At 35.4% G+C, this 14,274-nt stretch overlaps 3 protein-coding genes across 4 annotated transcripts in view; 2 read left to right on the top strand and 1 right to left on the bottom strand.

Annotated features, from left to right (window-relative positions):
• The window catches only part of coq8aa (coenzyme Q8A-a), a 29,340-nt gene extending 26,521 nt beyond the window's left edge, over positions 1–2,819 (top strand). Inside the window, exons 12-15 of the mRNA XM_079584258.1 lie at positions 665–772; positions 1,361–1,426; positions 1,515–1,601; positions 1,688–2,819. Of these exons, the coding sequence (XP_079440384.1) occupies positions 665–772; positions 1,361–1,426; positions 1,515–1,601; positions 1,688–1,981 (555 nt within the window). The 3' untranslated portion in view covers positions 1,982–2,819. The remainder of the gene's footprint in view (positions 1–664; positions 773–1,360; positions 1,427–1,514; positions 1,602–1,687) is intronic.
• A 108-nt stretch (positions 2,820–2,927) lies between these two features.
• On the bottom strand, positions 2,928–5,445 carry LOC306983692 (uncharacterized protein; the record flags this gene model as incomplete). The annotated part of the gene is made up of 7 exons (XM_079584259.1): positions 5,359–5,445; positions 5,162–5,219; positions 4,921–5,045; positions 4,242–4,308; positions 3,907–4,140; positions 3,362–3,544; positions 2,928–3,133 (listed from the first exon to the last, which is right to left on the bottom strand). Exons 1-7 carry the CDS (start codon positions 5,425–5,427, stop codon positions 2,928–2,930), a joined length of 942 nt encoding a protein of 313 aa, XP_079440385.1. The 5' UTR covers positions 5,428–5,445.
• A 214-nt stretch (positions 5,446–5,659) lies between these two features.
• Positions 5,660–14,252, top strand: znf512 (zinc finger protein 512). Of its 2 annotated transcripts, none has more exons than XM_079584256.1 (16): positions 5,660–5,705; positions 6,205–6,293; positions 7,160–7,215; positions 7,875–7,924; positions 8,049–8,233; positions 8,840–8,917; positions 9,002–9,115; positions 9,202–9,326; positions 9,419–9,505; positions 9,614–9,712; positions 10,641–10,808; positions 10,926–11,120; positions 11,220–11,321; positions 11,480–11,542; positions 12,371–12,469; positions 12,642–14,252. In XM_079584256.1, exons 2-16 carry the CDS (start codon positions 6,227–6,229, stop codon positions 13,038–13,040), a joined length of 1,887 nt encoding a protein of 628 aa, XP_079440382.1. In that variant the 5' UTR covers positions 5,660–5,705; positions 6,205–6,226; the 3' UTR covers positions 13,041–14,252. The 2 variants fall into 2 exon arrangements, with proteins under 2 accessions (XP_079440382.1, XP_079440383.1); XM_079584257.1 differs by having other exon boundaries at positions 5,699–5,980.
• Positions 14,253–14,274: the final 22 nt, after the last annotated feature.

The raw sequence follows: 14,274 nt of genomic DNA, 5'->3' as shown, positions 1-14,274 counted from the left end.
TAAAAAGTATGTATGGACAATCAAGAAGTTGCTTCAGTCCAGTAAGAGTAATATTTAAATATATATTATAAAAATAACAAACAATATTGGATTATGAATTGGCTGCTACCCTATTGGGCTGGAAAACATATTTTCAGTTTACTTTCATTTCAGTAACTTGCATTTATCATACTGTTTAGCAAGTTGTATAAGTAAAAGCAAATTTGTCAAATCTTCATTATATGCTATGAAGTGTGTGTCACATGGTCTCAAATGTGCCCAGTAATGAAGCCAGTGGGCTTCCTGGAGCACTATCACCACCTGCTGGTGGAAGGATTTATTTAGCATTAGTAGGGCAAAGTTGAAACTAGGCCATGTCCATGCCAAAAAAAGTTAAGGAATGAGGTTTAAAATAAATAAAATGTGTTGACCAAATGCTCTACACTGACTGACATAAATGAAGACAATAAATGTGATTGAATTTTTTAAACAGACAATTTAAGTTTGATTTAAGCCTGCATCAGTCATGTAGTTTGTAAACAGTATTTTCAAACCGTTTTTTGTTTTGAGTTAGAACTGATCTATTACTTTATGTTAAGTGCTACATATGCTTTAATGCATAAATACTGTGAATTTATAGCAGTCCAGTGCATGTGTCGTAACCACGCTTTTTATTGATGCTCAGATCTGCGAGAATATCCTGACCCTGTGTCTGAGGGAGCTCTTTGAGTTCAGATACATGCAGACGGATCCCAACTGGTCCAATTTCTTTTATGATCCACAAACTCACAGGGTAAGTAAGAGTGTCATGATGATCATTCAATGATCTTGCCTAGTTACTTACACCACCAGAAAGTGTACATGCACTTTTATTACTGGAAACTAAAATATAAGATAGTTTAGATTTGTTAAACATTTGTTTTATTCTGTTATTCCTATATCTTCACACTTTTATTTGTATTAATTTACATATATTATATATTACTCCAGTATTCAGTGTCACATGATCCTCCAGAAATCATTCTAATATGCTGATTTGGTTCTTAAGAAACATTCATTATTCTCAGTGGTGAAGAGTTTCTTATTATTTTTGTGGAAACAGTGATGCATTTTTTTTTCTCCAGGACTCTTTATATAATTAATAGGATAATTTATTTTAAATAAATAAAAATTTAAAAAATGAATTTGTAAGGCTTAACGGTCACTTGATTAGTTTAATGCATCCGTATTAATATATATGAATAATTATATTATTAGTGTATGATTTATCATTATATTTGTTTTTAAATGTATTTCAATTGAACATTTTGTACAGTAAATCAAAAGTATAATTTGTTTTGACTTTTTTATTTTTATAATCAAGCTGTTCTTCAATCCACAGGTTGCTTTGCTGGACTTTGGTGCAACGAGGGGGTTTGATGAGAGTTTCACTGATCTTTATATCGAGGTAAATATACAGTTAGTTATAAAAAGTAAACTATTAAATAATGAATATTTCCTTTCTTAAACTTGCTGTATCTTTGTCTTTAAAACAGTTAATCAAGGCTGCATCAGAGGGTGATAGAGAAGGAGTGCTGAAGCAATCCATAGAAATGAAGTTCTTGACCGGTTATGAGACTAAGGTAGGAAAATTCCACCCTGATATTTTGTGTCCGGGGCGGCTACACGCGACAGTCACGTGTTTACACTACGTCTTCTCCTCATCCAGGCCATGGTGAACGCCCACGTGGATGCGGTGATGATCCTGGGCGAGGCTTTTGCCTCTGTGGAGCCCTTTGACTTCGGTGCGCAGAGCACCACGGAGCGCATCCACAACCTCATCCCTGTCATGCTGAAACAGCGGCTCATCCCTCCACCAGAAGAAACCTACTCCCTGCATCGCAAAATGGGCGGCTCCTTCCTCATCTGCTCCCGCCTGAATGCTAAGCTCAGCTGCAAGAACATGTTCAACAAGGCCTACAACAATTACTGGAGCAATCGGAAGAAAGGACCAAGCCAGTGACAGGGCTTTTCAAACAAAAGACACTTGAAAAAGCACAAAATGCTCCTGGCCAATCACTCGAATGTAAACGAATGGCACTTTTGTCTCGACTGACCCAACCATACCATCATACATGTTTGTTTTTGGCTTTTGTTTTTCCCCTCTGAGTGTGTTAATGGGAAATAATATCCATGATTATCCATGGTCGTGTGGTGCAAAGACGGATGTATCTATGTGCCTACGGAAATTCCAATAACCTGGAAAGCTGGTTACTCATCAAGTGTGGCGATTGGCTGTAGAACATTTCATAATCATGCCAACAGTTTTTTTCCGGGTTGCTGGACTACTTTTGTGAGGACCGTCTCCCTAAATCAGTATATTAACTCGGATGCATATATTGTTTGAGAAAGCATTACAATGGTTATTTTTCTTTTTTCGTGTTTGTGATTTGTGAATGATGCGCACAATATAGGCCAAAGTATGACAAAGAGAAGTTCGCGGAGGAAAAGATCCGAAATCAGCGCAGGTTTTGACGCACCTGCTACAGTCACATATGCGTTATCTATGTAGGTTGTATACAAGCTTGCTTGTTTAGCCTGTAAAAACACGCAACTTCTCATAATGCATTTTAAAAAGCCAGGTTATTAATCATGATGGCATGAGGTATCACTTCTCTGATGTGTGAGATGTACGTGAATTTAAATGTGCCTACTAGAAGGTGAGAACTAGAAGAAAGCATTTTGGCATGATATCACAGCATTGGTGGAAAAGGCTTTTTTCTAATCTTCCTGCTATTGGCGTTCTTACTAAAATAGTGTTGAAATTGTCTGAATATATTAAATTTTTTGGAATCAAAAAACCAGTCCTAAATGTTTATTAGCAGACTTGTTGGTTTTGTCCATTCATATGACCATATAACAGACATGCATTGTATCATCATTTTAAGAGTTTTTCGAGGCGGGACCGTTTACATGTTCTGGCAAAAGACAGATTGAAGTTTGTTAATAGCAAATTCATTTGCTGAACATTTCAGAAGTCCGCGTTGCGAGTCATGGAAGAGCATGTTAACATGTTCCACAATGTTCACTTGAGAAGATGCTGTATTACAGCTGGGAAACACATAGTTAGGGTTGAAGGTATGGTACATCAACACTAGGACTGCTGGTTTATCAGCTGTGAAGGTAAACAAAATGAGAATGAATTACGATTTAAATTGAGCAAGAATGTCTATGAAGGACTGAACCTATGATATTAGCGCTTACAGACTAGTTCCCTAACCATTGATTAAAACAGTGCTTTCTAAGACAACTGTATTGTACATTACACACGTTTCTGGATATATTGACGTTAACCTTGTCGTAAATTGGCTACATTCCTCTCAAAAACCTTATGAATAATTACCTGGAATTTTCCTCAATGCATCTTCAATGTCAGTTCCAGCTCGTGATACTATGGGACAGAAGACCAGTATAAACTGACAGTCCCATAATTCACTCATACTAACTCCCTTGAGCAGTGCAAAAATTTCCCTGTCAGCTCCCAAGGTTTGGCCACAGATAAGTGGATGCACTTTGACTAGAGGCTCTGCAAAAAAATAGAGAAATATAATAGGGTGGGAATGAAAGGTGGGACCCAGAAGTTAACTTTAACTTTTATTTTGTATTTTGATAAATCGCCACCTTGGAATTATAAGGTTCTATCTGCATTCTGACTTTTATTTTCTAAATAAAAAGTTCCAAGATATACACAACTTAAAAAACAACATCACATAATGTAAATAAGTTGTCACAGAATAAGAATGTGAATAACTCAATTTTGACAATGTCAGATAGAACCTTATAATTCCAAGGGGACGAAATGTAAAACTAAATGTAAACGTCATGATGTACAGTATATTGAATTATTAATTGAAATATAAAAGGTTCTGAATTTGAACTGTTACTCACGATAAGGAGTCTTTATGGTTGGAGAGTTTAAATCTGTTTGGGATGAGCTTGGAAGTTTTCTCCTGCTTGAAGTTCCTTCTGTATCCCAGAGCTCTTGTTTAGCTGATGCCTCAGTGAGACTGTTCATGACCTCAATGTATGGTTTCAGGGATGCCAGTGTTGTTTTGAGCTGCTCCTCCATTTCTCTAAAAGCTCGAAGAGACTCCTTCAAAACATCCTGAACAGCAGCGTCATCTGGGACAAAGTTGGAAGACTGCTATGAAACGTCTCTTACAACAAAAAAAAGTCACGGTTTGCTACAACTTAAAAAATTGTGGGGGTTATAAGTTACTCACTGCTGTTTTTGTCCATTAAATGCTTCAGTGCTCTGGCAAAAGTTTCTGGGCTAGATCGAAGTGAATCCTTTTAGGAATCAAGAAAAGAAAAAGAAAAAAAATCACACACACTTGCTGGTAACCAGACAGTTGACAGTAGCCACTGACTTCCATAGTAGAGAAAAAAATATACTATGGAAGTCAATGGCCACCGTCAACTATCTGGTTACCAACATTCTTCAAAATATCTTCTTTGTGTTCAGAAGAAAGAAACTCATACAGGTTTGGGACAACATGATAGTGAACTGATAGTAAATTATGTTAATTTTCATTTTGGGGTGAACTATCCATCCCTTTAAGTATTCATTTGAATGCCTTCTAGTTGTCAAACATTGGTGGAACATGTTTCTATTTACCATAATGAACTGCACCTGTGTGAACTTCAGTTTAGAGCAAGTGGCCTCAAACATTCATCAAGTGGCAAACATTCATCCAAAATAGGCTTTGGTACTGGTTGGTTAAAAGTTATTTCAAAACAGTTTGTTCTGAGGAAAGATCTAGCATCATTTGTTTGCATTATGTCTTTAAGCTTGAATTAGTGTTATCTAATACCATAAATATTACCACTTTTAGGAGTGTGTGAATATTTTTGGGGGCCACTTGAGTTCAATTCCACTAGCTTCTTGACCGCTGACATTACCTTCACTGTGTCTGTGATAAGCACCATAATGGTCCTTCGGAGCTGAAAGTTCTTGATACCAGGAAAAAGCTCATTCAGATCCTCTCTTGTCAAAGTAAGAACTTGAGCATCATCAATGTGTGCATCTAGAAACAGGTGGAAATAATGTAGCATGTCACACTGCAGGAGCTTTAGTTTAATACATTAATTTTTACATTTGTCATGGGGGTGTGTCATTAGAAACATCGGGTGAGACACATACCATCTAGGACAGTAGACCCAGATATTGCCTTGATTTGTTCTCGAAGAGCTCTGCCCTCCTTAAACATGTGACAATAAAGATTATTAACCATGACGTGTAATACACTTCCTTGCTAGCAGCTTTGGAGCAACAATGGCGTATTTTGGATTATTAGTTAGTCCATGACAGATTTTAAATGTTTGTTTATTGTAGCCTACCTTTTCTTTGGTGAACCCCAATGTGTTTGACATCCACGTCTGAAACCTAGAGGACCCTGAGCGACTCATTTCTGCTGTACTGAAACCGAAAGTTGATGTGATAAAACTAAATAGCATAAATTAATTTTGCAGACTGACTCCGGTTCAGTGAAGCCGTACCAACCGTAGCAAAGTGTAACAACACAGGCGTGTCCAAATCTGATCTGGGACCTGTAGTCTCAGAGATAGGTTGTTCTGAAGGGAGATCCGCCTCTTTTGGTGTGTGGATGGGAAGACGCGTTCTCATTGGCTGCTCAGAAAAGGAGGCGTGTCGTGCATGAAGTGATCTCGCCGAGAGGACATTGTCGGTATGCTATAGCTACTCTTGGTTGTTTTCTGAACATTGAGTGTTGGATATGCCCATTCAAATTGAAAGTGTATTGTATTTCGATGTCATATGAATTGTTTGACGGTCGGGTGCATCCGTGTAGGGCTTATTTATTTTGACGTAGTGCCGTCATGCGTCCTTTTTTGGCTGGAAATATTGGTGGGCAGTGAATGTGATGGTGGCAGGGATTTTGAAGACTAGTTATGCTCTGCAATAAAGCATAGGGAGCTTTCAGCTTCTTTGTGCAAATACAGGGTTAGTCCATGCATGCAAACGTGTTTTATTCTCAGATATCTGCCAGTATTGCCTGTTTGGGGGACATTGAATTAATGAAATAATGAAATTCCACATAGGAGCTTATCTATACTTGACTGTTGCTTATTTGTTTTTGATGATGATAAAGTAAAAATGTATCAGAGAATTAGTAGTAGATCCCTATTCATGCCTCTCTGTATCTATCCATGGTGTGTGTATAATAGGACGGATCAGACCCAGGGTAACATGTCTGCCATATGTGTACCCAGCAAGAGGAAAATGCCAAGACCAAAACTAAACCCCCCAAAACCAGGTAATTCTTCATTAGTCTGAGATTTATTAAACACTAAACTTTGTGAACCCTTATTCTGAAGTGATGGCTTTCCCACATCATAATTACGTGATTGTGAAGTATGTTCTGATTAGATAAATATACATGTATGCATTTGGCAGGCACTTTTATTCAAAGTGACTTACATTGCATTTAAACTGCAAATTTTAATTAGTTCTTGCATTCCCTGGGAATCGAACCCATGACCTTGGCATTGCTAGCGGCACCACCGTGCTCTCAGGTTTAAGCTACAGGAACTAAATACATTTACATTATAGGGCTGGTGATACATTTTTTATCTGTAAAGACAGTCAATTAAAGTTACATCGTTTAAAAGGTTTATTTGTTCTTAATTTATTATAAATCGATTCAGTGTTGGGTGTAATTCATCTATAAGTAATTATTAATTTTGAAAAAGTAAAGTAAGGGATTACTATAAATTTCTCTGTAATTTAATGACAGTTATTTAGAGATGTAATTGCATTAAATCCTATATAGACTATAAAACAATTATCTATCAAACAATAGTGGATCTAAAATTAAAATTGTACATCTAATGTTAAAATGTATGTTTGTAATGTAACCTTCAGTTCAAAAATAATTGTAACAATTTTATATTTATTTGAAAGAATTAAAAGTGTATTGTTCAACTGGTCGAGGTAGATATGGTATTTAGAAAGTAAAGAGTAATGCAATACTTTTTAGAGAGAGTAATAAGTACAGTAATCTAATTACACTGTTAACGATGTAATTTGTAGCTACTGATTACTTACTTTTTAGTAAAAGTAGCTTAGTAGCTTACGCGACACCGAATCGATTCAACACAGTTGATTGTCTTCCTTCAACAGATGTCATAAAGGATTTGGGAAAAGACGCCGAAGGTAGTGGAACGAAACCATCCAAAGTAAGACCAAGCATCCTCACCTTGAGTTGTGCATCAATATGCCAGTGTATATATATTTAGTATTATGACCCAGTTGTTAGGTTACCCTATTGGAATTGCTCCATTTATTATTGCGTTTGAGGTCTGGCTGGGGTTTTTTTTTCTCTCTCTCTTTTTGGTAGGTCTGATTGGGCTTGTAAACTACAATTTCTGATCTAATAAATTATTTTTTGAGCTTTTTCAGCTGTGCCGTCGACCCTTAAGGTTGCATCTTTGAGCAAGGTATGACACGCATATTATTAATTTATTACATCAGAAAATTAATAAAACAACATAATCAAAATATCAGTAATATACAATGTTAGTGAGTTGTGACTGCAAATAAATGTATGGATAACTTTAGAAAGTTTTCAGAAGAATGCATGAATGTGAAACAGAAACAACAGCCCCAAAACTGAAGTGCAGGTCTGGTAAAGTAGCTTAGCAGCAACCCAGACTAGCGACCGCACATCGTTTAAATAAGGTGCTATGATAAGCTTAAGTCACGCACCAATCAGATCTACAAAAAAGAACAATCATAATCACAAACATTCATAGCATGTTTATAACAGTCATAAGATTAGGTAATTATTCAAATGAAACATGAGCCCATCGGAACTAATTGTATTATTGCATTTCAGAATGAGGGGACAAGCTCTCAGAAAATAAAGAGAACTTACTCCAGAAAAAAGTGAGTTTCATGTGTTCACTTGTGTTCATGCATGACATTTAGTAGTAAAGTAGTAAACAGTAGTACATTTCATGCATAATCTACATTATGGTTTAATAATGGTGTCAAAACGTCATATCCTAAGGTATCATGATCTCCAGCCTGTGATCATGAGACCTTCAGAGGATTCAGGCCATGGGTCATCTTCCAGTTCAGTTATCGTATCCAATCTGATCAATGGTTTGGAAAGCCAACATATGCACACTGACCACACCAGCAGAATGATGGGGGGACTTGATGGATCCAGTTCAGATACTTTAATAGAAACAGGTTAGTAGACTTTCAGATATTTAAAGGGTTAGTTCACCCAAAAATGATCATCATTAACTCGCCTTCATGTCATTCCAAACCTATAAGACTTTCATTCATCTTCGGAAGATGTTTTTGATGAAATCTGAGCCAGTTTTCTGTACTCTTCTGCGTAACACATGAGAATGAATCTCATTGGGTCTCGCACGTCAAGTGACCATGCTTGAGCTTCCGTTTATCATAACTGATATGTGCATTGATGAATGTTTATATGTGAATAAAAGCCTAAATTAAATCTGTTCATCATATAAAGTGATCACTCTTCAGAAAATGTAGACTAAACCACTCAATTCATATGGATTAGGTTTATGATGTCTAACTTTTCGAAGTGTCAAAGTGGGAGTTGTGTAGCTGTAAATAGAGAGACAGAAATCTCTCAGATTTCATAAAAAATTCTTCATTTGTGTTCCGAAGATGAACTGAAGTCTTACGGGTTTGGAACGACATTAGGATGAGAAATTAATGACAGAATTAAAGATTTCGAGGGAACTAAACCTTTAAGTAGAATAAATGGATATACGACGGTCTAGATAATGTCCAAGACTACAAGTAGTATTTGTACCACAGATTTTAAATCGAAGAAGCAGAAGATTGAAGCTCACCATCCCTCCTTAAAAAAGTACATTGAGGAAGTAAAGCAAACAGGTATGAAGTTCATCTCTGTTTTTCCTCAATAATCCACATGATAAAATGTGAAAAGTGCAGACGGTATCTTTTTTTCTTTAACAGTACCTGTTATAGTTCCTGTTGCTCAGTTCACTCACAAGAATCCGATAACTGACAGCACGCAGGAGCAGAAATCATCTCAGTGCACCAAGAAAGAGTCGCCTGTTTATCTACCAGGTAAAAGGGGTGGGTGTTAAGGCTAAATGAAAATGATACAAACTCAAATATTCAAAAATATTTTTGTGTGATGCCTTTCTTTACAGGAAGTCAGGAGGAGAAATGGCAGCTGCATATTTTGGCAAAGGGTAGAGTGACCTGCCCCAAATGCAAAAGTGTTGGAAGAAAGACAGTGGATGGGTTAAAGAAGCACCTGGAAACCTGCAAACTGGTACGTCCATATATTGTAACAATGTTTATAAAAAAGATCATTGGTTTCATGATTTTCTAGCACTTGTTTGAGCTCTGAACCTGATTTTGTAGAATCCTTTTACATGTCCACACTGTGAGAAACAACTGAAAACTTCAACTGGAATGAAGTACCACCTCATGGCTGACCACAACGACCTGGTTAGTTTTTTTATATATTTATATATATATATATATATATATATCAAAATTGACAACGAAAAGGGTGATAGTGTTGATTTCAAGATTATTTTCTTGTTGGTTTTTCAGCCCATTCCAGATACTGGGAATGACCTAGTTGACCAAGCAGTAAAGGAGAAACTACGGAAAGTACTAAAGAGGATGGGGAAATTAAAATGTTCAAAAGAGGTGTGGTCATATTTTACTATTAAAATGTAGTAACATAATTTGATACTTATACAGCGCTGCATGGAACATTTCTGGAGATTTAATTTATGTGATAGCATAAAACATCATTTTTATAGTATATATACAAAATACTATACCTGGACAGCGACCTTGAGCTTAGGAAAGACGCTTTATAAATGAAACATTATTATTATTATCATTATCGTTTGAAGTACAGGTCACCATATTAAAAATGGAAAGGTATTAGTAATAAACAAGAAAATGAAAATAAAGTACACGACAGTTCAAAAGTGTAAAAAGTCGGTAATATTTATTTTAAATAAAAGATCAAATACTTTTATTTAATAAGGACACATTATATTAATCAAAAATGATAGTAAAGACATTTAAAAATATTTATATTTTTAAAAAATGCTGTAATTAATCATGGAAAATAATAAATTATGAAAAAAAAAAAAAATCATAAAAACAATCATGAAAAATAAACATAATCATAAAAACAATCATGGTTTCCACAAAAATATTGAGCAGCAAAACTGTTTTCAGCATGGATAATATTAAGAAATGTTTCTTGAGCAGCAAATCAGCATACTAGAATGATTAATGAAGGATCATGTGACACTGAAGACTGGAGTAATGATGCTGAAAATTCAGCTTTGCCATAACAGGAAAAAAAACATTTTAAAATATAAAAGAGTTATTTTAATTTGTAATAATATTCACAATATTACTTTTTTTTTTACTGTATTTTTGATTAAATAAATGCGGCCTTGACAAGAGAATTCTTTCAAAAAAAATCGTATCGACTCAACAGTAGGTGAAAAAGTGGAAAATATAATCAAATAAAAATAATGACTATATAGCATTGTGGATGTTTAGATTAGAATTATTGCTGTTGTACCATTCTTAAATTAATGTGTTTTTCTAGGGTTGCACAGGAAGTTTTACTAGTATAATGGGTTACGTGTATCATATGAAGAAATGCGGCAAAGAGGCGTCAGAACTGGAGAAGCTCTTAATGAACTGTAAGCACTGTGGGAAAGCGTATCGTTCTAGAGCGGGTCTGGAGTACCACCTCAAGAACGAGCACGGTCCGGTGAGTGTTCCTACCCATTATTTAGTTGTATAATTAAACATTTACCTTTTCTGACATGATTGATTCTCATTCAGGCTGTTGACGTTTCTGCAAATAAGACACCATTATCTGTTGCAGACGGACCAAGAAATTGAAGTAGAGGAGGTAAAGACACAGAAAGAGCCCGTCCCAGAGCGTACACCGAGCGGACGGGCCAAACGCTTGTCTGCGCAGGTGGCCGTGTTCCACCTGAGGGAGATCGCCAGTGAGGAGCTGCTGAAGGAATGGCCCAAAAGGAAAGTCCAGCGTGACCTGGTACCAGACGACAGGAAGGTACTAGACGATACATGCATGTCCTGACAGGACTGTGAATGAAGAATTGGCATTTCATTCATTTTTATAGGCATTTATGGTGTTTTTGTGTTCTTGTAGCTGAAGTATTCTCGTCCAGGGTTGCCGGCCTTCAGCCAGGAGACTCTTCGGAAGTGGAAGAATGAAGTCAAACTGCATAAAAAAGTGTTGTGTCCCAACAAGGTGTGAACATCATGCATAAACTGTTTTCACCATTATGTTAAACTTAAAGGTGCATTCATTAAAGTTTTGCATTGGTGGCATGAATGTAGCATTATGCAAAAGGAAAGATTTTTAGTTGGTTTTGCTGTACCAAAAAGTGATCTGTGTTGTCATTTTAGGGATGTGGCTGCTTCTATACCAGCGTATCTGGTCTAAAGGCTCATCTTGGGTTATGTACCTTGGTAAGGAATGACTTCCCTTTTGTTTTAAGTACTTGTACATACTGCTTACATTACAGGATATTTGGTATATTAGATTGAATAAATTCCTATACACTGCCGTTTCAAAATTTGGTGTCGGGAAGTGTTTTTTTAAGGCTCACCAAGCCTGTATTTATTTGGTTTAAAAAAGCACAGTAAAAAATGATATTCTGAAATATTATTACAACTTAAAATAACTATTTGTATTTATTATTTTAATATATTTTAAAATGCAATTTATTCCTGTGATATAAAAGTGTCACATGATCCTTCAGAAATCATACTAATATGCTGTTTTGCTGTTCAAGAAACATTTCTTATTACGGTATTATCAAAGTATAAAACAGAAAAAAAAAAGAAGAAAAAAAGTATAATTACATAATTATCATTACATGGATACTTATATAATTATAAGGATCCATGACTCTTTTTTTTCTGGATTGAATATACATTTGAAAAGAACAGCATTCATTTGAAACAGAAATCTTTCATAACATTATTCATTTCTTTACTGTCACTTTTGATTGATTCAATGAATCCTTACTGGATGAAAGTATTAATTTTTTTTTTTTTTTTTAATCTTACCAAACCCAAACTTTTGAATGCATTTTTTTTAACCAGAAAAGAAATCTATCTGCAGTTTAATTCAAACTAAATAACTACGGTATTGCCTTTTTATTTATTACCTGAATCAATGTTTTTCTTATAATCATTTTTTTTCTTGTTTGATTATTTTTCTTGTTTATAATTGGATTTGCTCTGGAACATTATTCAATTATGAAGATATGAAGTTTTGCTTCTTCTCTGCAGGGTGAGTTTGAGACTGGGAAGTATAAATGCTTGATATGTAAGAAAGAATTCAACTCTGAAAGCGGAGTCAAGTACCACATCAATTCCATTCATTCTCAGGTAAATTGTTAATAAATGTAATGACATTTAATTTAATGAAAATAAAAGGCAATACATTTTTTTAATAAAAACTGTAATAATATATGAAAAATACTAAAATAACACTGGGTAACACAAAACCTTTAATTTTATGCTCCTTAATAAATATTTTCACTGTTATTGTTTTACACAGGACTGGTTTGTTGTTCGGTCCAAGTCTAAGAGTTCAAAGTTAGATAAACTGCATAAGACTCAGCCAAAGGAAGACTCCATGAAGCCTCCAGACCTTCCTTCACCAGATCCAGCCCTCAGTTTTCCTCAGGTACCCGGCACCTGGCAGGATAGAAAGACGTCAGCGATGCCCATGTCAAGTGGAACAGCAACCCCTGGAAGAGTGGAAATAAAGAGGAAGGAGGGGCGAAACCGACGGAAAGAGAAAGAAAGCGGACAGGAGAAAGACTGCTATGAGTTCAGCGGCAGTGACAGTGCGAGCAGCAGCAGCAGCGAGAGCTCCAGCAGCGAGTCAGAGGCAGGGGACCAATGGGCCCTCACAAAGCCTGCGTCCAGCCAGAGACCTGGAAGTCATTCATAAATCATTCCTGCTCCTTTTACAAATTGAAATTTCTCCCGTGTTTACCTCCAAAGAATAAAGAGATACACTACCGTTCAAAAGTTTGGGGTCGGTAAGATTTTTAAAATGTTTTTGCGTCTCTTATGCTCACCAAGCCTGTATTTATTTGATCAAAAATTCATTAAAAATAATAATATCGTGAAATATTATTACAATTTAAAATTACATGTAATTTATTCTTTTGGCAAAGCTGAATTTTCAGCATCATTACTCCAGTCTTCAGTGTCACATGATTCTTCAGAGATCATTCTAATATGCTGATTTGCTGATCAAAAAATCGTGATGAATCGAAAAGCGTGATGTTTTTTTCAGGATTCGTTGATGAATAGAAAGCTCAAAAGATCAGCACATTAGCAATATCTTTACTGTCACTTTTGATCAATGTAATGCCTGCTTGCTGAATAAAAGTATTCTTTTCTTTAAAAAAAAAAAAAATCTTATTAACTCCAACCAATGGAAACGGTTGTGTATGTACTTGTAGGATGTAGACTTGTGTTTCCCTTTTTATTGACAGGAAGAGCTGCATATATTGAAAGGCCACAGCAAACATTTTAAAACTTCTCTTAAAGAAAGTAATATCACAAATTGACTTTTATTATTTATTTCATTTTTGGAATAAAATATTTTAAATAAGTAAATCTATGTATGAATGTAGTAGCTCTGTCTCATGCGCAGCAACTCTAAGTTTTACAGTAGACCAGTGACCAACTTATTGAAACAGATGCATGTTACAATATTCATGAATGCTGCTGTTTTTTGTGGAATTATTAAGTGTGATTCTTCAGTATGAAGTTACATGTGCTTTAGAAGAAGTGTTCCTGGATGCTAGGGGAAGTAAATGAGTTCAAAAACTGTTGTGTTGATTAAAATGACCCAAAATGAGCTTGAATACTGAGATACATCCTTATTTTTTGTAAGACACTCTAACGTTTTTGAAAACCACATCTGTCTTTATGAAAACCGAATCTTTTAAATATACATGCACACACACATATGCACAAAGTAAAAATGGCATACAAATGTAAAATAGATAGGATTAATAATGTGTAAATGTGTGTCAATAAATGTTTATATGTTAGCTTGTGGCTATTTTTTCTGTGTTCAGCAATGTTATATTATTACAGATTTTTTTATGTACTATTAGTAATATTAAATAAAGTTGTGTGTGTGCCTATGTGGGGTCTTTTCTTTTTTT

The sequence above is a fragment of the Phoxinus phoxinus genome (assembly GCF_949152265.1).
Source record: "Phoxinus phoxinus genome assembly, chromosome: 16".
Classification (NCBI taxonomy): domain Eukaryota; kingdom Metazoa; phylum Chordata; class Actinopteri; order Cypriniformes; family Leuciscidae; genus Phoxinus; species Phoxinus phoxinus.
The sequence above is the reverse complement of the archived record's forward strand: the minus strand, read 5'-3'. Positions and strand labels throughout refer to the sequence as shown.